Source organism: Sinohyriopsis cumingii, chromosome 1 (genome assembly GCF_028554795.1).
Source record: "Sinohyriopsis cumingii isolate HCF-2022 chromosome 1, ASM2855479v2, whole genome shotgun sequence".
Classification (NCBI taxonomy): domain Eukaryota; kingdom Metazoa; phylum Mollusca; class Bivalvia; order Unionida; family Unionidae; genus Sinohyriopsis; species Sinohyriopsis cumingii.
The window spans coordinates 132212478-132237725 of NC_142961.1; the positions used below are offsets into that span (position 1 = coordinate 132212478).

Sequence of the window (25248 nt, forward strand, 5' to 3'; positions counted from 1 at the left end):
ACTTGTACTCTTACTGTGGGTATGGGGGAGAAAAAACCCCCGTTATTAATGATTCAGTACATACTAGTTCAATAGTCCTGAGGGTAGGGCTTTTTCTTTCTAATGTTTCTTTTACCACACACCTGGTGTTCAACTTCACATTAGAGCATGTTTTCTTCCACAAAAATTATTTTGTTCTTATTGAAAGCCATGTTTAAAAAATATATCTCAAATTAAAAAGATTGTACAAATTTCCTTTTCTCCTCATGAAGAGAACGTTTCTCTTGATACAGTTTTCATTTCCTTTCCCCTATTAAACCAAGATTTTCATTTCTCATAGTATGGCTATTTTACCAGCAACAAACTAAGCAGATTCACTATGGGGATATAGATTTTTCTTCTTTTATACACAATATGTTCATGTGTGTGTGTGTGTGCATATATGTATGTGACTTGGATTTTTAATGTAGCTTTAACAATTTTTCAGTCATATCACTATGATGTCTGCAGTGTGGCAACTCACAGTGATGTCAAGCAATGGGGCATCATGCTGCAGGCTTGTAGCATCATGTCCCACTCAGTCACATTATCCTGACACCAGGCCGACCAGTCCCAACACTAACCTCTTAATGCTGAATGCCAAGAGAAACAGCTGCTAGTACCATTTTTTATAAGTCTTTGGTACGACTCGGCTGGGGTTCCAACCCGCAATCTCCCCTTTCAGAGGCTGATGCTCTAACCACTTAGGCCATCGGAGCAGTCATACACACTCCAGCATAAGGTAAACAGAGCAAATCATGGATAATATTCATCACAGGTTTGCTGCATTTTATATACAGAGTTCGAGATCAATGAAGATGTGTAATTATAGTTTCAGTTAAAAGTTCTTTGATTAAGGTGTCTGTTAACAGGTTATTACAAAATCATTCCTTCTCCTTTTCTATTTCATGCCTGTATTTGTCTGTCTCTCCTCCCCCCCCCCCCTTGCACACATCAACACTCACAAGATTTTACAAATAAGGTCAAGTGAGAAAGCTTGCCAGTAGCTTCCTGCTTTCTTCTCATGGTTTTCCAGGTTCTTCCTCCCCCAGTTATACAGACCACCAAATAAAGCATATCATGTGCTAAAATGGTGTCAAACCCCAAACAACAACAAATGTATAAATATGTAATTGTTACCATTTCATCTCATATCATAAAATTCAATGGGTTTGATCAAAATTAACCTGGTGAACATGGGGGTGGACAAAATAATATTTAACTGATGAAAGTGGGGGGGGGGAGATATGATAAAGCACTTTAATAAGCAGTTTTATTGCTCAGTGGAAAAACAAGATTTGTTTCATTTTCTGCTGCTCTTGATTTTAAATTGAACCTTTGACTGACAGATCTTAATTTTATATATAAGTATTATAAATGCTGATATGTGCACAAGTACTGTTTGGACATGTACACTGAAGCAATGACAAAAGTCAGATATCTAAATCTTAATACATGGTGTCCATCATGAGAAATAGCAATCCGAGACAGATTTTGATCCAAAGTATGAAATGGGGTACTGGGTCACCAGAAAAGGAAAATTGGCATAGCCAGAACTAGATCACAATGGAGCTGGAACTGGTTACAAAATGGTCAGGTTTCAAACTGCATTGACTTTGAAAGACAACATCTAATATTGTGGGAGATACTATCCCCAAATCTGGACCTGTTGAATAGCATGATTGGGTGCTGAATGCTGGATGCAGCTTCCATCTCTGAGCACATTGAAAAGACTGTCACCAAACCCAGTTTTGTGACACTATACATAAATTGAGATCAAGTGGGTTGGCTGCACCCTGTTGGCTGTAGTTTGCTCAGTGCCAGAGTGGGAGTATATATATATATATATATATATATATATATATATATATATATATATATATATATATATGCAAAATCAGTCAAGCAATATGCAGACATGATTTTGATCTTCCATAAAAAAAGCTGAAAATATTTCAAGAGGGTTCGGGGGTCCTACCCCAACGGGGTCTCGAGGGGGCAGTATCCTCGATCCAGGTGTACAGGGGACCGAAGGCCCCCGTCCAAAAATGCATTTTACACTCATAAAAAAATGCTCCTGGTGCAACTTATGATCATAAAATAAACCAAAATAATCATCAGAAGAAAAACTAATAAACTTACCAAAAATGTTCAACTTGACTTCAATAATTTCACAATATTTATAGTCACATGAATTTGTTCTCCAATACTATTGATACTTAAGTTATTTCATGTGCATGTCAGTGTTCACATTGTAATTAAGTCACAATAATTTCTCAATTTTTGCAGCAAATATATTATACTTCTCTCTTTTCATAACAAATTTTTAAAATAAACACCTAAGTACATCAACTATATACAAATAATCCCATTCATTCACTTGTCTTTTCTTTCCAATGGACACAACCTGTTGATATGCCAGTAGAGTTCTTTTTGCGGTTTTGGCAAAGATTTCTTTAGCCTACCTATTTGTCACCACTGACTTTCTTGGCTCAATGTGCAATCATTTCTCTTCCTTCTCAATGAGAGCCTTTTTGCTTTCAAGCTGGTGCTTGACGACATGCAGTGCACATATTCTGACAAAGGGCCATATCTGTTCTCTAATGAGAAATCTTTCTTCTTATAGTAAGTAATTGCACTTTTTCCAAGTGCCTTTGAGCTTCAACTTTTCCATATGCAGCTTCTTTTGTAGGTACTGTTCCAAACTCTTCTAATGGCGATTACCGTAATTCAGATCTTCAGTTTTCTTATAAACTGACCCGTCAACTTTTCACTCCAGCCATTCCCATTTCCATAAGTTTTTTTAAACCTTTATCTAAACTTTCTTTGTCATGGTCTCTCTCAACAACTTGGGATGCCATGCTTTGCAAGCATGTTTCTTCTTTCCATTGCCATCAATTTCCATTACATAAAGATTCATTGGATAAATTTAAACCTTTGACCAATCAGAATACTCTTTACAAGAGTTGTGTGATGACTAATATATTGAACAAATAATTTACAAGGGTCGTAGCAGAATGTAAACAGACAGACCATTTTTAAAACCTGGATCGGAGATGATATAAAACAGACTATATCAAGAAAAATCTGATTCAAGTCAGAAGAAAAGTGGAAATCTGCTTTAAAACAGAAAAAAATCATGTCTGAATATGCGAAGGTTTACACTGAGGTGGATGCTAAAAATGTAAGAATAATGATCATTTACTTGGATTAAAACACAATGGTATAGCATGGGATGCATTTTAAATTCAATTGATCACTGGAATTGATGGTACCTGTTAGCTCATCATACAGTAAAACTGATAAATGACATGCAAAGTATTTCTCTATGATGGTAACAGTAAAATTCATTAAGAAAATGCATAAGGTATTCTTGCTGTAATGAGAAAGTGCCATGAATCTCTCAAAATTGAAAAGACACAAAATGGGATGCAGTTATTATATATTTTAAGACAGTGTGCTGACCAGGCATGAATGTATCTGGTAAATGTGACTTGGTACCAATCTCTCTATCCAAGGGAATGCCACTTTCATCCAATTTTCATTTCAAGTATATGATCTTTCAGTATTTCCATTGCAAACACTGTGGTTATCTTTTTCCACTTGGGAGGTTTCAATTGTGGAAGTACTGGAATTTCTCCAAATGTATTAGGATTGGGTCATTTATGTGAAGGAAAAAAAAAAGTGAGCCCAAAACGGTGAAATTAAGAGCAACGGTGAAATCAAAAGGCAAAGACATGGAAGAAAAGAAACAGACAGCAGACTGTGAGACATATATATACATAGTATGTATGCGATGTATGCTGTATCAATGATATACCACGAGATGTATAAATTTTTCATTAAAAGTAAATGAGGCTTGCAGTTTTCTTTTAATGAAAAATTTACTAATGATTAATGAGAGGAAATTCATCATTGATCTACAGGAATAGACCCAACAGCACACAGTTCCAAGAATGTTTATGTATGCATGTTATTGTATCATGAGCAGATCACAATTTGATATACCAACCCTTTAAAAGCCATGTTATTTTTTATGTATGTGGTATATGTATGTATGTATGTATGGGTGTGTGTGTGTGTGTGTGTGTATATATATATATATATATATATATATATATATATATATATATATATATATATATACGCACACATACATACACACATACATACATAGATAGCCACACACACACATAATCTTAACTACCTGACTCCTCATCCTTTTCTTGTATTGTCTCATTCTCATGTGAAACAGCTAGAAGGTTGTCATATGACTGGAAAAAGAACAAGAATTTATATACACTATATGTCTCTGAAAAAAAAAAAACAATTGAACATATGGTTCCATATTTTCAAGAGTATAATACAACGCAAGTGGTAATGGCATATTGTAGTAACATTCTTACATCCCATCATGTGCTAGCAGATCATAATTTGCCTGTCTGTTCCAGCTATGGCCTGAAGTAATCTGCATATATACAAACATGCTGACACAAAATGTGATTACAGATCCAGCACAACAATTTTCACGGTTTGGTGTATGATACATATAGATATCATGGTTAGGTGTATGATACATATCGATATCATGGTTAGGTGTACGATACGTATAGATATCATGGTTAGGTGTATGATACATATATATATCAATGGTAAAACAAAGAGCTATGTTATGCCTTAGCTGCTGTTCCTTGAGCTGCTTTCTCCCAATCAAATTAATTTCTTTAAATTTGTATTGTTTTGTTCCACATCTCATAAAATCTCTAGATTTTTGTGCCAGATCATATGGTCTCCCTTTTCACTAATGATCTAAGGAACAGAAGCACTCCTTAGCTTTGGTAGTGTTATTCAAATTGATTTTCTGCAGAACCCAATGTCTAATCCGTCACCATGTGCTGTATCCCCCACCCCACCCACACATATTTCTAACCTGGCCAAACTATAACAAAACTTTAGTGTCAATATCACTGCTGTCAGTACTGAAAAAGAACCACCTATGTCTCAGCATTTGTTAAAGAAAGGCCCCTGGTGCTATCATAAAATTTAGTTCATCGGTGTATATTATATTCTAGCTTACAAGCCCAACTAAAACCAGTATAGACTCTGATCTGCTATTCCATAGTGTTTGTTTTACTGATGGCTTTTAACAAACTAAATAGACCAAGATCTGCCTGTACATTATGCTATGGATGATCTGAATCTGTACAGTCTGCAATTGGACATGACAGTACTTAAATATAACAAGATTCTCTATTAATAAATCCAATCCTGATAGTATTTGAACTCAGAAATCATACATCCTATTAGTATTTGCATTCATAAATCGTATTTCCTAAAAGTATTTAAACTCAGAAATAATATCAAAATAGAATTTGCACTCAGAAATGCTATATCCTAATGAAAAAATGTAATTCTGATACTTAATAAAATTTATAGAACATTACGATAGAAATGTTCAAGTCTAAATGTATGAAATTAGGATTGTGTACCAGCACTCCAATTTGATGCCAGCCCCTGGCCTAAAACGAGCAATTCCCAAACTAACCCAGCAATTTTTCAAAGCATTTAATTTCTTTTAATGGCTACTGACTCAAAATCAAGCAGGTTCTGAAAGTTAACTTCAAACAATGTTGAGTACTGTCTTAATTTTCAATTGATTTTCTTTCCCCAGATAAACGTCTTGCTGATCAAGGCAACAAATTAATAAATACCTTTGTCCTCACTTCTTCTTCAAGGCCATGCTGAAGATCTCCCATCAAATACTCCGAGACACTGAAATTAATATTCATGTGATATTAGCTTTCATATGCAGACATGTCAACCCTAGCAAGGCCTTCACAGTAAGCCAATCACTAGTCTTCTGCAAACAGACCCATTTTCAAGGTGTAATTGAAATATCATGTTATCTTGGAAAACACACATTTTTTTTAGAAGTATTAATGGATGAAGCTATGGCAAAGATTATGTTCAAATAAACAGTTTAGAAAATATACTTAGACATTAATTATCTTCATACAGTTTCAGAAAATGCAGTTAAAAATTACCATGGAGCTCAATGGCATCTAGCTAGATCACTCAACTTGATGTAATATCAGCTTTTGTTGGTTTTTATAAATTTCTTCTGGCAATGGCAGTAATCTTTTCTGCTCTGAGACAAAAACAAACAATACACATCACTGTTGCCTTTCTTGATCTTTTTCCAAGAATCTGAATTTTTCTTTCTATACTTGTGTGCTGTTTGTCTGAACTTGTGTTTCCATTTGTTGAACAACATTTGAAGAAAATTCTATCAGCAACAGCCTAATCATACTGTCGTTTGGAGGCATGTAAGACACGGGCAATTAAACCAGTGAAGTGACCATTATTTGCTTTTGGCATTGTTATTTTCTTTTCTTCTTTATTTCAGGTATAAGGAGAGGTTAATTCAAAAATTAAATAGCTATAAAAATGCAAACTTTGACAGCAAAACCACAAATTTAAGCAACCATGAAACTGTCTTTTCTTTTGCACAACCATGAAAACCAAGACCCATGAAAATAAATGACATTCAGTATATTCACATTTACAGTGTGACATGTTCCATTCAGGTTCTGCTTACATATCCAGATAAACCATCCAGAGTGGCATAGATGCAATGCCATCGTCCTGTACAAACCACAGTAACTTCCCTGTGGGTAAGCCATAACCTCCTCCAGGCAAATGTGTCATACAATTATGGCTGGCTGGTTCACTTTGAGAATGGCCAGCATGGTTACCAGCCATGCAGAAGGCAGTCCAGTTGACACCAGTACCTACCATGCCATGTACATAACTAGATGGATGGATCTATCACTAAAATTCCTGACATAATATGTTTGAAGGCCTGGCAAGACAGATTGATGATAGGTATACAGTTTGAGTTGCTTCCCTTGTTTGGATTAAGACCATAACTGTGAAGCAGGTCTGCAAGACCAGATGTCCTGTCTCTATGGTTTGACTTCATGACCAGATGCTATCTTGTTGGTCTGCTTGATACTGATGCAAGACAATCATTCCAATGATATGATTTGATATGCTTCCCAATACATAATCAATTCTTTATAAAAAAAACTTTTTCAAAATAGAGCCAGAGATAGTAAGAGAATAAACAGGTGTACCATTAAAATGGGTCTATGTATATGATCAATGAGGCTCACAAGCATTAGACCATGCATACTTCCCGATTTACAAAGAATACTAATTTACGACTTGATATTTATAGCTCCTAATTAAGCATGATCTAAAATGCCACATACCCTCCTCACCCCAGCCATCAACAATACCTTTCATTTCACATTCATCAATTGATTTTTTTCTTCTCCATAAGCACAGCAAAATGTTTACAAAGATGGATACATACAGAAAACCCGAAATGATACAAGTGCCTTAAAGTTATCTGACTTTATTCAAAAGTGAGACTGGTATTTAAATATGCCCTGTAAAGATACACTGTAAAATCTACAAGATGTGCTCAAGAACTAAACTGTAATGCCTTTAAAAAAGACAAATGTATACTGTACTTCTGAGTTATGTAAATCTGATCTGATGAAATTCACACACCTTATTCAGAAGCATAATTTTATCATTTTAGTTTTATTTTACAGCTAATTTCAGCTACTAGAGCACTCTGGTATTGATTCTATACAGCATATATATATATATTATTTTGAAGGTAGGTTGAACTGCTTATCTACTGTCCTTTTATTCTTTAAAAATCTCTGTCAAATCCATGTGTTTTATGCCTTCTTCTCCTTAGAATTTATCAAGATAAACAGTTTTCTTTCAATTTTTCTTTCTCATTTTATATATTAGTATGCATTGCAGTTGCCCTTCTAATCTGGCAGAATGAACTTCAGGTGTTCTTCTGAAGAGGTCACGCTACCAAGCAAAGTGGGTGACCAAGTTGCCTTAAAAAAAATTTAAACTTTGCCTTCTTCTATTAGAAAAGCGAAAACATTTCCCTGTGATTGTTTAGCTGTATGCTGAGCGACAATAGCTTATGACTTCTGAGATGCTTCTTCAACATAGCCAGGTAGTTAGTATTGTGCTGTAGCCAAAGGTAAAATGTATTCCATCCATCAAACTGCTGGTGTTGATATCCACTGTGCCATTAAACAAACACTTGCACATTTATAGGAACATGATTTGATAGCTGGCTAACCATGAACCCTTTCCCATATAAGCTATCACTGCCCGATTTTCGCAAGTTATCATTTGATGATGACAACATACCAACTTGTGTTTTGAAACTTAAACATTAAATATGTAAATAATTAGTGTTTTAATAATAGACTCACTGAAAAACACTTTCTATTTTTGGTTTGTCTTTTTTTTAATAAAGATTTAAACTTTCGTGTTTGAGCTATTTTCTTCATAAAATAAGTTTTAAACCATAAGTGAACCTGCCTTGGGCCATAATGGCAGACATTGCTGTGTCTTTGAAGTACCTCTTCATTAGATTGTCAGTTTTTGTAAATTACTGGGCAAATGAATTTAAGGAAAATAAACAGTTCACATAAATCAGAGCTTGAATTTCATGTGATAGAAGATTTAGACTCAAGTATAATTATGTAGGTTAGAAATACATGGGATAATATAATGTTATGGTCTTCAAGAAATTCTTTTCTAACAATGAAAATACAGAAATGGTTGTGAAACAAATGATGTCTAACCAATACACAACATTAATACAAGTACATAGACAAATATTAAAACCGTAACTTTTCAATCAAATCAATGGACTGCTATAAAGAAACCAGAAGCTAGAAAGTAAGCAAGCCTGAACAGTGGGTATGGGGCACAATGAAAACCAAGTGTCCTAAGTGATACTGCTCACCTCAGTTGTGTTGTTGCAGCTGGACACAAATTAAGAAATAAATCTTTAGTTGCTAAGCATGTAATAACTGATGTGGCATAACAAAGCATGAAGAATGCTGAGATAGGCCATGGCTAACCTGTCCTCCAATAACATTTTTATTAAATGATGGCACGCAATCGATGATGAATGGAGTCCCAAAAGATTGTGTTCCATTCATTAAATTCCATGAGACCCAAGCAAGGTTTCCAGGGCAGCCTAATTTGCCAGATATCTGACAAATGAATTACAATGAAAAGCTGAGTAGCTAACTTGACATACTAGCCAACTGACATATGAAGCCCATACTGATCCATTATCTTTTCCCACTGTTTAAACACAACAGATACAATGCACATCACAACAAAGATCTGAATGCTTATCTCCGGGACTTACCAAACTCTATAAATGAAAAACTAGCCTGGGGTCAGAACTAAGAAACCTGTCTCTATCTACTGTGTTGCAATGTGACAGTCCATATTAGACGTTTAGGACAAATATGTGTTGCCTGGGTCTAAATTAAAAATAAAAAAAAGACAGCAACAATAACTAACCTATATTATCATCCTCCAACACTTGTTTGAGGAACTGATACAATATAATTTAACCATCATTCTTGACCAGAAATGCTTATCAATTAAGTGTTCTATAAGTAAATCTACTTGTTGTCAATGACTAAGAAATGGAACAAAATGTACTGTTATTGGGTGAAATTCTACAATTTAAGTTTTCTGAAAGAAAAAATCATTTTGTTTTACAAATATAGTGGAAGGATATTTACTAAAGCAACAGTAAATATAACATGGAAAATTTTCTATCACATTTAATAACTGAGTACACCAATATTTTCTTATTAATTACGAATAGCTATGCAACTTAATATATTTTTATTACATGTTTCATGAGTATCTGGCTGCCATACTAGGTTTCATACAAAACTGTCTGGCAAAAGACACTTGATTAATGGAATGTCTGGGTCTATGTGACAGTGTTCATCTGGATTATCTAACTGCAGCTAAGCATTTACTGAGGGATATATTATTTAGTTGCAAAGCGTACAATGACCATGGATGCACGCAAGAAAAGAACATGGAATCAAACCATGAACCAACATGACCTCAAGAAAATAGCATCTATTAACTAAAAGAATTTCAGCATAAAGCTCCATTTAGGAAACTTACCTGCTACTGAAAGCCAAAGCAAGTTGATCAATGGCATCCAAAAAAGTATGTTCCATTCCTTCTTGTCCATCTTCATAGTTGAAATCTGTTGAAAGTAAAGACTATGATAGGGAGTTTTTTCTTTATTAAAACATTTCAGAAGGGTCTTATATTAAGAACAAGTTTCAAATAAAGTTCTCATTCTGTCATCTGGTCATTAAAAAATAACCACATTATTCCTTATACGATCAAGCTAGCTGCAGAACAAAGTACTTGTTTCATGGGTAAGTGTTGAATGAATAGTATTTTTCAATCTCCAACACAACTTGTAAAAAGTGCTCTTTTTCTCAAAAGTTTTAATAAAAGTAAAAAGTAAAAAGGTTTTGTTAAACTTTTCTGCATTTTATATAAACAAAGTAAAAAGCCCACCTAGTTTTGCAGAGTATGTATTGTACATAAATACATACTCCAATGGGCTAGATGGTTTCTTTGAATATGTATTTTACATAAAGAAACCATCTAGCCCAATGGATTATGTATTTTACATAAAGAAACCATCTAGCCCATTGCAGTATGTATTTTACAGAAAGAAACCATCTAGCCCACTGCTGTATGTATTTTACAGAAAGAAACCATCTAGCCCATTGGCGTATGTATTTTACATAAGGAAACTATCTAGCCCACTGGAGTATGTATTTTACAGAAAGAAACCATCTAGCCCATTGCAGTATGTATTTTACATAAGGAAACCATCTAGCCCATTGGAGTATGCATTTTACAGAAAGAAACCATTTAGCCCATTGGAGTATGCATTTTACATAAAGAAACTATCTAGCCCATTGCAGTATGTATTTTACATAAAGAAACCATCTAGCCCATTGCAATATGTATTTTACAGAAAGAAACCATCTAGCCCATTGGAGTATGTATTTTACATAAAGAAACCATCTAGCCCATTGCAGTATGTATTTTACAGAAAGAAACCATCTAGCCCATTGGAGTATGCATTTTACATAAGGAAACTATCTAGCCCACCGGAGTATGTATTTTACATAAAGAAACCATTTAGTCCATTGGAGTATGTATTTTACAGAAAGAAACCATCTAGCCCATTGCAGTATGTATTTTACATAAGGAAACTATCTAGCCCACTGGAGTATGTATTTTACAGAAAGAAACTATCTAGCCCATTGGAGTACGTATTTTACTGAAAGAAACCATCTAGCCCATTGCAGTATGTATTTTACAGAAAGAAACCATCTAGCCCATTGGAGTATGCATTTTACATAAAGAAACCATTTAGCCCATTGGAGTATGCATTTTACATAAAGAAACTATCTAGCCCATTGGAGTATGTATTTTACATAAAGAAACCATCTAGCCCATTGCAGTATGTATTTTACAGAAAGAAACCATCTAACCCAATGGATTATGTATTTTACATAAGGAAACTATCTAGCCCATTGGAGTATGTATTTTACATAAAGAAACCATCTAGCCCATTGGAGTATGTATTTTACAGAAAGAAACCATCTAGCCCATTGGAGTATGTATTTTACAGAAAGAAACCATCTAGCCCATTGCAGTATGTATTTTACAAAAAGAAACCATCTAGCCCATTGGAGTATGCATTTTATATAAAGAATCTATTTAGCCCATTAGGGACTGTATTTAACATAAAGAAACTATCTAGCCCACTGGAGTATGTATTTTACATAAAGAATCTATTTAGCTCATTAGGGACTGTATTTTACATAAAGAGACTAATGTATTTTAGACAAACTCTAGCCCATTAGAGTACATATTTTAAAAAGACAAACTCTCTAACACATTAGAGTATGTGTGCACAAGGTATGTATTTTACATAAAGAGACTATCTTACCACTACAGAGTGCATATTAGGTTTAAAAAAAAAAAATTCTGATATACAATGCAGGTTTTACGCATGTCTCTTATGCTGAAATGCTTGGTCATGAGCATACTTATCAGTATTTACAAATTATACAACAGTGCAGCACATCCTGAAGTCATTTCACTGGGTTCTCACTAGAAACTTTTAAAGTAAAGATGGTAGTTAAGCATGCAAAATTAGTTGTTTAAAAACAAACACTAAAATAGATTCTACCTAATAAAAAAATAGAACCAACCTAACACTAAAACAGATCCTACCTAACACAAAAACAGATTGTACCTAACACTATGTACCTAACACTAAAGATCCTACCTAACACTAAAATAGATCCTACCTAACATAAAAATAGGTCCTACCTAACACTAAAGTAGGTCATACCTTACACTAAAGTAGATTCTACCTAACACTAAAGTAGATCCAACCTAACATAAAAATAGATCCTACCTAACACAAAAAAGATCCTTCCTAACACTAATGTAGATCCTACCCAACATAAAAATAGATCCTACCTAACACAAAAATAGATCCTACATAACACTAAAGTAGATCCAACCTAACATAAAAATAGATCCTACCTAACACAAAAAGATCCTACCCAACATAAAAATAGATCCTACCTAACACAAAAATAGATCCTACCGAACACTGAAAGAGATCCTACCTAACACAAAAATTCTTACAGTGAAACAACAAATTCAACCTACTTGACAAAAAAGGATTACCTATATTTGCATTTTTAATTTTTTTTTAAAAACTGACTGAATGAAACATATTTAGTTGCAGATCAACAATTATTTTAATACTGTTGCCATGGAAACAAGAAAATTTAGGTCACATTTTTCCAGTATTTTAGCTTATAATACAAACAAAACAACATACTGGTTATGTAAAGAAATTTCAATAACTATAGCTCCAATGATTAGCAATATAACTTTCAAATTGCCCAAAAGTCCATTTCTTTCGCAAACCTTTCTACGTACTGCAGTGCTGTATCGATCTCTCATATTTTAGCTAAACAAAATTTTGCATTTTTAAACTATTTAAAGGTTACAACATTTGTATGGGAAAATATGAATGAATTCACCAGATACAGTATGTATGTTACCCATGTGGTAACCGTAACCATCTGTGAGAGGGGCTTCCTTACTTCCATACATGTCCTAGTTTTTCCCCTATAAGGGTCTATTATAAACCTAAAATATTATCTCTAATCCACAAGCACACTTACTTTTAATTTTTGTGATGAGAGCTCCAGCTGCTGAAAAGAGTTCTGTGGAATTAAGGGGTGGATAGCGCTGTAACACATTCTTCAGAATTCTCAGGACATCTCCTAGTCTCTCATGTGCAACTACTCTAATGCTTTCGTTCTGATCTGAAATTTACAAAAACAAAATTCAGGTACAACTATAAAATCCTTCAGCATAATGTAGCCCTTCATATAACGGGTACAAAATGCAGATGAATTTCGCTGCCATGTACAGTGTAATACAGGGTGCATGATTTTTAGCCATGACAAATTACAAAATACTAACTTCTGTTCACTTGCTGCAGAATACACAAAGTACCAGCAGCAGAGGGCAAATTTATCCAAAGTTCCTGGCTGGTAGTCTAAATCCTGGATCAATCAAGAAATTAAATGTGGCAGCTTCTGGTCTTATACTTGTGAATGCATACAAAAACATGTCAGCCTAAACAACTTTACATGTGATTCCTTACCCAAGTTTTCATTTATCACAGCTTTCAATCTGGCCAAATTGTCAGAGAAATTTTTCACATCCTGTGTAAGGTCAATGATGTCAGCCTGGTCCACAATATAAGATTCCTGTCGATCTTCCAGACCGATTGTGCCAAGTGATGCGCTTTTCATCATCGTCCTACCAGTATTCGGTGACCCCTTCATGCTGCTTGGGCGAAAGGTCCTACTGTCCACACCAGGGCTAGTAAAAGCAAACTGTCATGAAAAGAAAATACAATAAATAAGTACATTTCAAAACCATTATAGTTTGCAAAATTCAATAAAATTCTGTATATCTGTAAAAGCAGCATTTACTTCACAAAATGCACTGGAGTTGAAAACTCACTAACTGTACTTGAAATTAGGACAAACATTTCTGGCAGAAATTCACAACTAGCAAACATTTACTGTTCATAAAAGAAAACTATTGTAAATAGTGAACAGGAATAGGTTCCACATGACAAGCTTTCACAGGATCATCAACTTTACTTGGTAGTGTACACAAGTAAGGTCGACAATGAAAATCACAACTGCTGTATAAGGAGAATTTTAAGTGTATACAAAAGAACGAAGTGTAGGAAAATGGTACTTATAATAAATTCGACAAAATAAGCAAATCCAGCCAACTTATATTACATACTTTGCGCAAGCTGGAAAAAAATGTGACCTTGACCTTGAAAATATGATCTGAACTACACATATTCAAGTAAAGAGATATGTTTATACCATGCTTCATTCCTGTCTTACATAACTGTAGCGTTAAAGCACAGAAATAACTCCTGACCCTTGATTCTGACCACAAATCTGGTATACAAGTAATGCAACACACCTTCTGGTGATGACACACATCTATGATGTAAAGGGTTCAACAGCACATACAAATTCTGGCTATTTAGTGTCAATTTGTTAACTCCAAAACGAAATGGTAAAACTGTAAGATGATAAACAAGCGATGTACTGTATATAAATTGTTAATGATGTACTGTATAAAAAAAAGTATAAAAAGGTAATAGTTAAAATTTTGGGTCAAAATGTATAAATGCAGAATTATCTCAAATGACATAAAACACAGTAGAAAATAATAAAAGGGCATGGATAGTAGAACTGTAATGATTCATCAATACAAACTGTGATTTATTCTGTGACAGTATAAAATGTCAATATCTGTATGATGGTTCTCACAACCACATGGCAGTTATTTTTCAAGAAGTTTCAAGGACTTTTAAAAGTATTTAAGGAAAATTTTTCATTTGGAAATTGAACTTCAATTGTAACTCTAATACAGAACTTTCCCTAACAGATGGCAACCAGTGAACGTTGCCACTATTTATAGCATCTGTTGCCTGTTTTATGTCAAAACAGTTCAGAAAATAACGCTGTGCGAAAATGATAGGATGCACCATGGATAGGAATCATTAAATTTCATGTTATATCCTAAAGCACAAAAAAACTAATGTTATACTTCTGACCCTACTTTCATGTTCCTACCATTCTCAATGACTTACGTGGATTGCATTGTCACTATCCTTACAATTACTAATTATTCTGTGGTACAGTAGAAACTGCCTTGAAATAAGACCAATCCTTCCGACAGCATATTATGGTCTCTCAAGACAGGTGGTCTCTTATTACAGGTTAGAATACAGCATATAATCAAATAATCTGTACTGTGAAAAACTGGTCTCTCAAGACAAGTGGTCACTTAAAACTGTTCCTGATAGGTTTTACTGTACTTGTTTGGCTTGCCCTGTTTATTTACCAGTTGCCCATTAATGATGTGAAAGGTTCAGCTGTTACAAGTAAAAAGCTGAAAATTTTCCACACAATTTTTCACAGTCTCCAGTTTCCAAATATATTCAAGAAATAACCCATTATTGCTATCTTTCTGTTATAACTAGCTCCATTTGAAATGATTCTTATTTACTGTTTATATCCAGTAATGTCCAAACATCTTTCTCTTTCCACAAATTTAAATTCCATGGAAGCCATGATATTATTTTAAAGGATCTTTGCTATGCAAACATTAGTTGAAGTAGCAACATAAATTGCACAAGAAAATAATCCATACAAAACTCGAGTGTGAACGGTCAAGTTCCGGTGTACGGTATCTTGCTGTTATGTTACTTTCTTTCAGATCAAATTATATCGATGACAAAATATTTAGCTTTAAAAAAAATGGAAAAGGTTTGCTGGAAATTTTAACAAAAAAAGTAAAATTGGTCTACATTAAAAAACTGGATTTATGACAAAAACCACAAAAAGTTCAATCTCTGTACAAAAGCAAATTAAAGCCAAAACACAACTCTTTTGATTTATTTTTCTTCGTGCATGTGGTAAGAGTCAAAAAAGAAAAGAAACTAGTGTAATTATGAGGTTGTCATTAATCACTGGAATTCAGTTCATCAAGTTTGTGAAGGTAGTATGGGTGGGTGGGGGTGTTCACATGCCATTTATACAGCTATGTCAACTCCGTTGTCTCTCTGATCATGAACAGTTTTGACTAAATATGCAAAGCCATAGTTAAATGAAGTCTTCGAATGCGACTGAACTCTGTAAAAAATAAAATATTTTGACAAAATTATTATATAAAATTAAAGATCCAAATTATGAGAGTAGCTTTATGTTCCAATGAATCAACTCCCTTTCTGCATAGTAGGTAATCCTACGACTGTCCTTGAATGTATGACACTGTCCTTGAATGTATGACACTGATAGTTCTAATTTAGTTGTAGTAGACCAACATCTTACTGCCCTAATACACAAACACCCATGAGCTCTGTTTAACCACACTCACTGGGAGAACTGAAGACCAGTTTTCAAGAACACATGCATAGTGGGCAGTCCCTGCTGACACTGCTGAATACATTGAAACCTCAAAAAATCATGCTGCTCATGCTCCTATACGACCATGAGGCAGTTTATGTAACTCCATAGTTGATTGCTGGGTCACTGCTGTCAGGAATATGCCACATTATTTCACATGTTTGCTACTGATTATATGATTAAAAATGTTAACAGGGACCTGAGCTTCTGGGTCAAATACTTGTGAATTGTCAATAAACACACCATTTTTTTTCCTGTCATGCATCCCAGTGACATACCTCTTTTTCCCCCTGGATGCTCCCCTTTTTATATTTTGGTAATCCATGGTACAACTGATAAAGGCTAGGAATAAAGCCAGTGTGATTAGTTAATCATTAATCCTTAGCATCATAATTATCTTAACAGACCTTTATATATCTATTAATTACCTCCAAAGTCAACTCTGATGTACACTGAATAAATATGTTCTATTAAGTGTATATGTAAGCAGTGAAATTGAATGGCAAATAAGCAATGACCTATTCTGGTATGACAGCGTTTAAATTAAACCTGTGATGATATGAATATAAAATAAAATCATGAAAGTAATCAAAGTTTTATCATAGTCTGATTGGGACAATATTGTAATATTGTAAAATCACTGATATGCCCAAAGAATAATAACTGCTTTTTAAGATCATGTGATTTTTAAAGGGCAATACAGTATCAGTAATGAAAAAAAACCTGAAAGTTGAGATGACTCTTACAAACAAGTTGGCAAAATCTGTGTCAAATGGTTCCAAAGTCTAGTTTTAATATTTCTAAAGCAAACAAAACAAATAAATAGGAAGAAGTCTTGTATACATGTGCTTAAAGAGACATAAGTTCAAATATAATGAATGACTGAGAGTTTTAAATACAGTGAACTCATCACATCTGTTATACAAAAACACTGACTGGCCCAAGCAATTATGTGAGTAATTTGCAAAAGAAACTCCCTATTTACTCAAAATGTCAATAAGTTGACAGTCTTAGGGATCCCTTAGTGACAAAGTGGTTAGAACTTATAATCAATGAATGAAATTACTTTTTGCATTTTTTATATCCTTGATGCCTATTGTTCTTAAAATTGGTAGGGTCGTGCAAATGAATGGGATGGTGTAAAAATACTGTAGGATAATAGTTAAAAGTGTACTCAAAGATTTCAATTAATGGATAAGTAGAAGCGGGACCATCTTGATATAAAGGTCTGTTAAAATACATTTATTAATTACTAGCGATGGAAGCCAGGAATACTGAAATCTGTTGAAAAGATTATAAAAATCATGAACGAAATGAAGCTATCTGAACACTTTCTTCAATATGAATATATTTTTATTTGTTTCATTAAAGAAGTATACATGGGACCCAAGTGGCATAGTGGTCTAAAGTGCTCTCCATTATGGATCACTACCATCTCACCTCTGTCTGCATGGGTTCGAGTCTAGGATTCAGCCAATGTTGGTATGTGAGAAAGCTTGCCAGTAGCTTCTCTTGAGTCGGTGGTTCTTCCTGGGGTTTCCCGAGTTCTTCCTCCACCATTAATACTGGCTGCCATGCATAGCCTATCGTGTGCTGAAAAATGGCGTTAAACCCCACAACAACAAAAAAATATACTACAACTTAAACCGATTTCGGTACTCCCAACTTCTATTGCTTTCTAGCCAAGTGAAATGTAGGCCAATGAAACTTGAAAACTGGTCCATTTGCTTGTGTGAGAATTTGAATTTATTAGAAAAAACAGACATCAGAGTAAATAAAGTCGAACTAAAATATTATGACTTTAATTTGTAGAAATGCATCGTTATGGGCAGGTTACTATAAAACACCAAAATACACTGAAAAATCAAAATGCACACTGAAATGCACATGCATTCACATGTACTCTGTGTATACAATAGTCCCCCTCTTATAAGCCATCCCTATTGCAGCAGGGAAGTGGCCTTTCTAGAGGGGGATGACAAATGCGAACAGTAAATACACATGAAGAAAGTCACAATTAATTTAATTCTAAAACATATAATATTTTCATTTAAAAATCACATGCATGTTGTGAAATCAATGTGAAACAAACTGTTTCATCATTTTCAAAAGAATGTTATGAATAATCATTGATATAGTTTTAAAACTCTTTATCATTTTCAAAAGAATGTTATGAATAATCATTGATATAGTTTTAAAACTCTTTATAATAATGTTACAGATCACATCAACCATCTCCAGTAGACACTTCAATACAAAATATATGTTCCTTAAAATTCTTAGGCTTGAAAAATGTATCCAGTGTCATTTGTCCCATGCTTTCTACAGCTTTTCTTTTATCTTTTTTAAAAATGTCTTGTGTTTCCGTAATATGTCCACAAGTTCAACATTGTTTGTTGTGAGGTCATAATCCATCAATTCTGTGGAATGTAACCATCCAGTATACAGTGTAATGCACTGTTTGGCTGGGTTTGGATTGTCACACATTGTGTCACTGTCACAGTCACTTTCCTCATTCTGGCATGTTTCACTAGAATTTTTAGCACCTTCTGTCATTAATGACTCCCAGTCATCACTAATTATGTTCTCTGTAGTTAATGCATCATCACACTGAACATAACCCTTAAGGGTTGTTCCAGGTGGTATAAGGGGAAGATAGTTCTCTTCATCCCAGTGTTCCTCCTCTTCCTCTGGTACACCCGATACTGCTTGGAAAAAAAAACACATTTCCGAAAGCACTTTTGAATCGTCTCGGCTGTCAGAACATGCTATGCTGATGTCAGCCATTGGATTGCATCCAGCAGGTCACCTTTTGTGCTATATCCGATGCAGCTGTTATATTATACATCAGGAACGAAACATATCTCAGCAGCTTTTTCATATAGTTCACTTTGACTGTATGGATTATCCCTGCATCCAGAGGCTGAAGTTTTGAAGTTGTATTTGGAGGAAAGTATGAAACCTTGACATTTGACAAATCCAGTTTTGAGCGTGCAGCACAGTTGTTGGGGAAAAGCAGGATCTTCCTCTTCTGCACTGTCATCTGCTGATTAAGTGTTTTAATCCAGGACTCAAATATCTGTCGTGTCATCCATGCTTTTCTGTTTGCCTCATATGTAACTCTCAAATGTGTTCGGCTATATCCCTTAAGCACCTTGGATTTTGTGACTTTCTAATCACCAGTGGCTTCAGTTTCTCACCAGAACAACTGGTGCCGAGCAAAACTGTAAATCTCTCCTTTGCTTTTTCCCACCTTTACATGAATCCCCTTTTTGTACCAGTGACTTTGTTAGTAACAGTCTAAAAAACAAACCAGTCTCGTCACAATTAACAATATCCTTGCTGTCATATCCCCTGCATATACTGTTCAGTCTTTTGTTCCAATCTTCAACAATTTCATTATTAACATCAGCTGATTATCAACTAAGGACAGAACACTTAATATTGAGTTGGATTTTAAATCTGTGCAACCATCCATTACTTGCGGTAAAATCGTCATATCCCATTTCAACTGACAAAATTGTTGCTTTTTCTTGGATCATTCGACCGGTAGGCGGAATTTTCTTTGCATGCGCAGTGCAAAACCATTAAAAAAAACCTTGTCATTCAAATCAGGATACAAACATCTCCTGGCTCTAACAATCTTCCTTTCTCTGTCCATTCTACCTTCCCATTTCTGCAGAATTGTTTCTCTATCTTTCATGATATTGTTTATCTGAGTCTTTCTGACATTAAATTTTTCTCTCAGGATCCTCGAACTCTCCCCCTTTTCGGTCAGTTGAATTACTTTCATATTCTCTTCTAAACAGAATTTTTCTTTTCCTAGATGACATGTTGATCTTTGTTTGCAGTAACTTATTCCAATGCTGCCAACTACAAGACTGATAAAACAATTTTTCTGCATTTAAACAAATTGCCATGCATTTTTAAAGGAAGTAATCATGTCAGGCGATCCGTTAGTCGCAGTCTGGTACCCTATTGTTTTTATCCATTTCTTTACGCTAAGCGAGAGAAGCCAAAATGACTTTGATATGTACAATTAATTAACATCATGCAGATTTGACCTCGCGTCCATTAGGATTTGTGATCATGACAATTATTTTCATTAGTAATAGCCACTAATTATCAAAGGTGAACAAGCTCAACATCTTACCAAGGGAAGCCATAAAGGCTATCAAACCACTTTCTTGCTTACTATTATATGTACATCGACACTGCCACTTCTCAGCTGTTACTACTGTTTAATAACTGTAATCTTAACAATTATCAGAGTGATTAAACTGAACATCTCATGACAACACAGCAGTATGGCTAATCGGATTACACATACTTACCCTTTTCTAGGGATTAAAATTTTAGTCTTTCTTGGCTTTATGGAATAAATGTGGCTTCTGATGAGGTGTAAATGATATTATATTAACCTTAGTGGTACATGTACTTTAGTCAACACTTCTTTCAGTAACGAAAACCTGACATTGGGAAACAGAAATCAGATTACTTAACACATGTTATGAATAAAATACTGGTTCTAGATACATATTAACATAAAATTCAGATGCTTGTGAGGGGTAAATTTTATATTATTGTACTAATATGCTGGCCGCTGGTCACGTTAGCAGGGTGGCCTTTCCTGAGGGGTACTTTTGAACACAAACTCAGTGCCAATAGATTCTGGCCGTAAGGAGTGGGTGGCCGCTGGTCAGTTCAAGAGGGGGATTACTGTATATCAGTGTACACACATGAATTATGATTTGTTTTTGTTCAAATAGTAATACAGAGCAAAATAAAATATGATTTGAGCAATTTTGAAACAAATTATTTACTTTTCACCTAGTTACAGCACTCGTCAATCGGCCACTCTTTACTAGACAGGTACCATAAACGACTGATCGCTCCATTCAGAAATGGAGGTGGTATGATAAAGGCTCTTAGTTCCAGAACTCTGTGTGTGTGTGTGATTTGGAATCTTAACATAGCTTTAACAATGTTTCAGTCATATCGCTACAATGTCTGCAGTGTAACAGTTTATAATGATGTCTAGCACTGGGACATCAGGCCACAGACATGCAGCATGATGTCCCACCCAGTCACATTATCCAGACACCAAACCAACCAGTCCTAACAATAACCTCTTAACCCATTACATCATGCAAGCGCCTTTTGATGCCTATACTCCATTCGCATGGAAGCGCCTTTTGGTGCCTGCTCTAAACATCAGCCATTTTAAGCAGGTTTTCATAGCGCCACCTTCGGGGAAAACCCCTTATTAGATACTACATCCATTTCTGCGAATTACCATTACATCAGATCACATGGTCACTGTTTATGCTCTGGTCAAAATATGCCATTTAAAGTAACTGGGTCATATTCTCCACTCTCGAAAATGGAGGTTGCGGATTTCGTTCAGTACTTACCAAGTTTTCACGAGTAGAATCACAACTATGAAAGCTTCAATAACTTAGGTAAATGTTCTGATACTGATGTAGGCAGCAATTAGTTTTTATAAATTATCAAATTCAGATATCTTAAGTGATACGGATGCAGACAAAAATCTTGGAAATTCGAGTATGAGAAAAGGCAGCTACAGTTGGTCACTTGGCTTCACTGACTTCATGTTGAACAAGTTCTCTCAAGATTTTAAAGCAAATAAAAAAATCTTCCATGAAAAATAATTACACAGCGATAACGATTGGACTTTACTCTTAAAATTTTTCCACACACAACAGATGTGTACCAAAAATGTAAAATGGTTAAAATTGCTGTTTAAACGTAACATACACTACATTGCTTAACAGTTAACAGGTAGGCCTATGTGTATGTATAGGTAACGTGTTCTATTTAGAGCGCACTGCACTGGGTAACTTTGCTACATGTGAATTGAAGGCCTAAAAAGCCATATACTCTGAGGTAAAGGGTTAATGCTGAGCGCCAATCGAGGTAGCTGTTAGTACCATTTTTGCTAATCTTTGGTATGACACAGCAGGGGATCAAACCCATGACCTCCCGCATCCAAGGCAGACACTTTAACCACTAGGCCACCAGAGTGGTATTCCGGAACTGAGTTCATCTCCAGAACGGATGGTTTAATTCATATTATTCAGTAGTTAAATATATAATAATAATAATAATAATAATAATGAGGACTTTGTATAGCACCTAAGCTCTAAGCACTTTACAACATTAGACAACACCAATAAAATAAAAAACAAACACCATGAAATTAGAAAACATAAAAAAACATGCTAAGAATATTTAAGGTAGGAAACATTATTAGGTCTTTAAGTTTGTTCTTGCAGTTGAAATAAGTGAGTTTTGAGAGCACTTTTGAATGGAATCACTGTGTCTTTGTGTCTAAGTTCAGTGGGCAATTCATTCCACATTGTTGGGCCCTGGTATGCAAAAGAACGCTGTCCATATGACTTTGTTTTCACAGTGGGAATAATGAGTATACAATTGTCAGAAGAGGAGCGTGAGTATCTTGCTGGTGTGTACACATGGGTGAGGTCGGATAGGTATGTTGGACTAGAGCCAGACAGTGAAAAGTCGCACATAGAACAAATGTTGTGTTTGATTCTGGATCGAATGGATAGCCAGTGTAGGGTACAGAGCAGCAGGGAGGTGTCCTCTGATCATGGTACTCTAAGTATGATCCGAGCATCTGTGTTTTGGACTTTTTGAAGTTTCTGGAGTAGATACTGAGATGAACCAGACAGAATTGAGTTACAATAGTCCAGTCTTGAATGTACTAATGAACACACAAGTGTTTTAGTGGCATCAACTGAAAGATATTTGCGAATTGAGCTGATGCGTCACAGCTCAAGATATGCAGCCTTGCATATGTTCGTGACATGTTGGTGATATGTGAGAGTAGTGTCCAGAGTAACATCTAGGTTTTGTACTGATTGTGTGAATTTAATGTTGGTGTTGCTGATATTTATTGTTTGAGGTAAAGGATGTGAATGAGAAAGTCTTTGTGTTGTGATCAGAATGGCCTCAGTTTTATCATCATTCATCTGCAGCTTGTTATATGTCATCCATGATTTCACATCAGAAATGCACCTCTCTACACCTTGGATGGTAGCATCAACTTCAGCTGAGTGGCTAGATTTGTAAATTTGGGTGTCATCAGCATACAATTGGTGAGACAATGGATGATGATCTATGACACTTGAGAGCGAATGAGTGTATAGAATGAAGAGAACATGTCCAAGAACAGACCCCTGTGGAACACCACAACACAGATCAAATGGGCTGGAGTGTATTCCATTTGCAGATACAATTTGTGTCCTGTTGACCAAGTAGGACTTGAACCACAGTAAGGCTGTATCTTGAATGCCAAATACATGCTGGAGACAGTGAAGTAATATATCATGGTCTATTGTGTCAAATGCTGCAGATAAATCAAGGAGGGTGTACACGGTAATCGTTCCGCTATCAAATGCTGAGAGAATGTCATTAATTACTTTAAGAAGAGTAGTTTCAGTACTGTGGCAAGGGCGATATGCAGATTGTACATTGCTAAAAAAGACTGTCTGAATTCAGATGAGATACAAGATGGGATAGAACAACCTTTTCTAAGATTTTTTTATATGAATGGGAGATTAGAAACTGGGCATTAGTTCTTTAAATCATTATGGTCTAGTGTTGGTTTCTTCAGCAGAGGCTTTACAATGGCAGTTCTGAAAAATTAGGGGAATTCCCAGGATAAGAGAGAGGTATTAATAACATCAGTTAGTGAAGGCAATACTGGATCTAAGCACTCAGGCAGCAGTGATGTTGGAATTGGATCAAGTTCACACGACTTTGGTGCACTCTTCATCAGGACTGTACATATGAAATCCATAGAGACATGTTCAAATGCTACTAATGGTTGCTGCTCAAATTCTGCATCCCAACTGTATGGTGACAACAAGTCAATTGAAATTGTAACGTCAAGCTTATTTCTAATGGTTTGTACTTTGTCACGGAAGAAATTTGCAAACATGTCCGGAAGGTCGACTGGAGAGAAGGTAGTTGGAAGTGGTGTTGATTTGTTCCTTGATATTAGCTTGTTAGTAATCTCGAAGAGCTCTTTGCAGCTGGAATTTTCCATGATCTTAGTAGTGTAGTGGGCTGATTTCGCTGCATGGACTATATCTGTGACATTCTTCTTAGCAGCTTCATAGATTTGCTTACAAATAGTGAGTCTGGTGGAAAGCCAAAGCCTCTCAGCTTTACAGCTGTCTCTTTTAGCAGTGCAAAGCTGGTCCCTAACACTGCTATACCATGGAAAACACTTTCGAAATGATAATCTGCACTTGGTAGCTGGGGGATGTTTGTCGAGCAATGAATGCAGGCAGTTATCGAGTTGTTCTGCTGTAGGAGGTAAGCAAGCTGTTAGGTTTCCATGGATGTCATGCATTAATTTGGTTCTACTTATCATAAGGAGGTTTCTCTTAGTAGCATATATAGGTGGAGGGTTAGGGATTGATATGTCAAGATGGCATATAATGCAGAGGTGATCTGATGCAAGTTCATGGGATACCAGGGAGGACCGTAGAATGTTATCATCAGGTCTATGAAGAATCCAGTCTAAAATGTGACCATGTTTATGGGTGGGTTGGTTAACTGACTGAGGTTGAAAACATTAATGGAATCTATGAGTTTTTATGTGTTTGGGTTTCCAGGACAGTCAAAGTGAAAGTTGAAATCTCCAAGAATAATCAGGTTGCCACCTATTGAATTTCCA

The 25248-nt window shown here is 35.3% G+C and overlaps 1 protein-coding gene across 1 annotated transcript in view; it reads right to left on the bottom strand.

Moving 5' to 3' along the window:
• The window catches only part of LOC149807878 (uncharacterized), a 137749-nt gene that overhangs the window by 109028 nt on the left and 3473 nt on the right, over positions 1–25248 (bottom strand). The window contains exons 2-6 of the mRNA XM_089962126.1: positions 13679–13913; positions 13191–13334; positions 10072–10156; positions 5730–5790; positions 4226–4292 (exon numbers count right to left, since the gene is read on the bottom strand). Of these exons, the coding sequence (XP_089818252.1) occupies positions 4226–4292; positions 5730–5790; positions 10072–10156; positions 13191–13334; positions 13679–13913 (592 nt within the window). The remainder of the gene's footprint in view (positions 1–4225; positions 4293–5729; positions 5791–10071; positions 10157–13190; positions 13335–13678; positions 13914–25248) is intronic.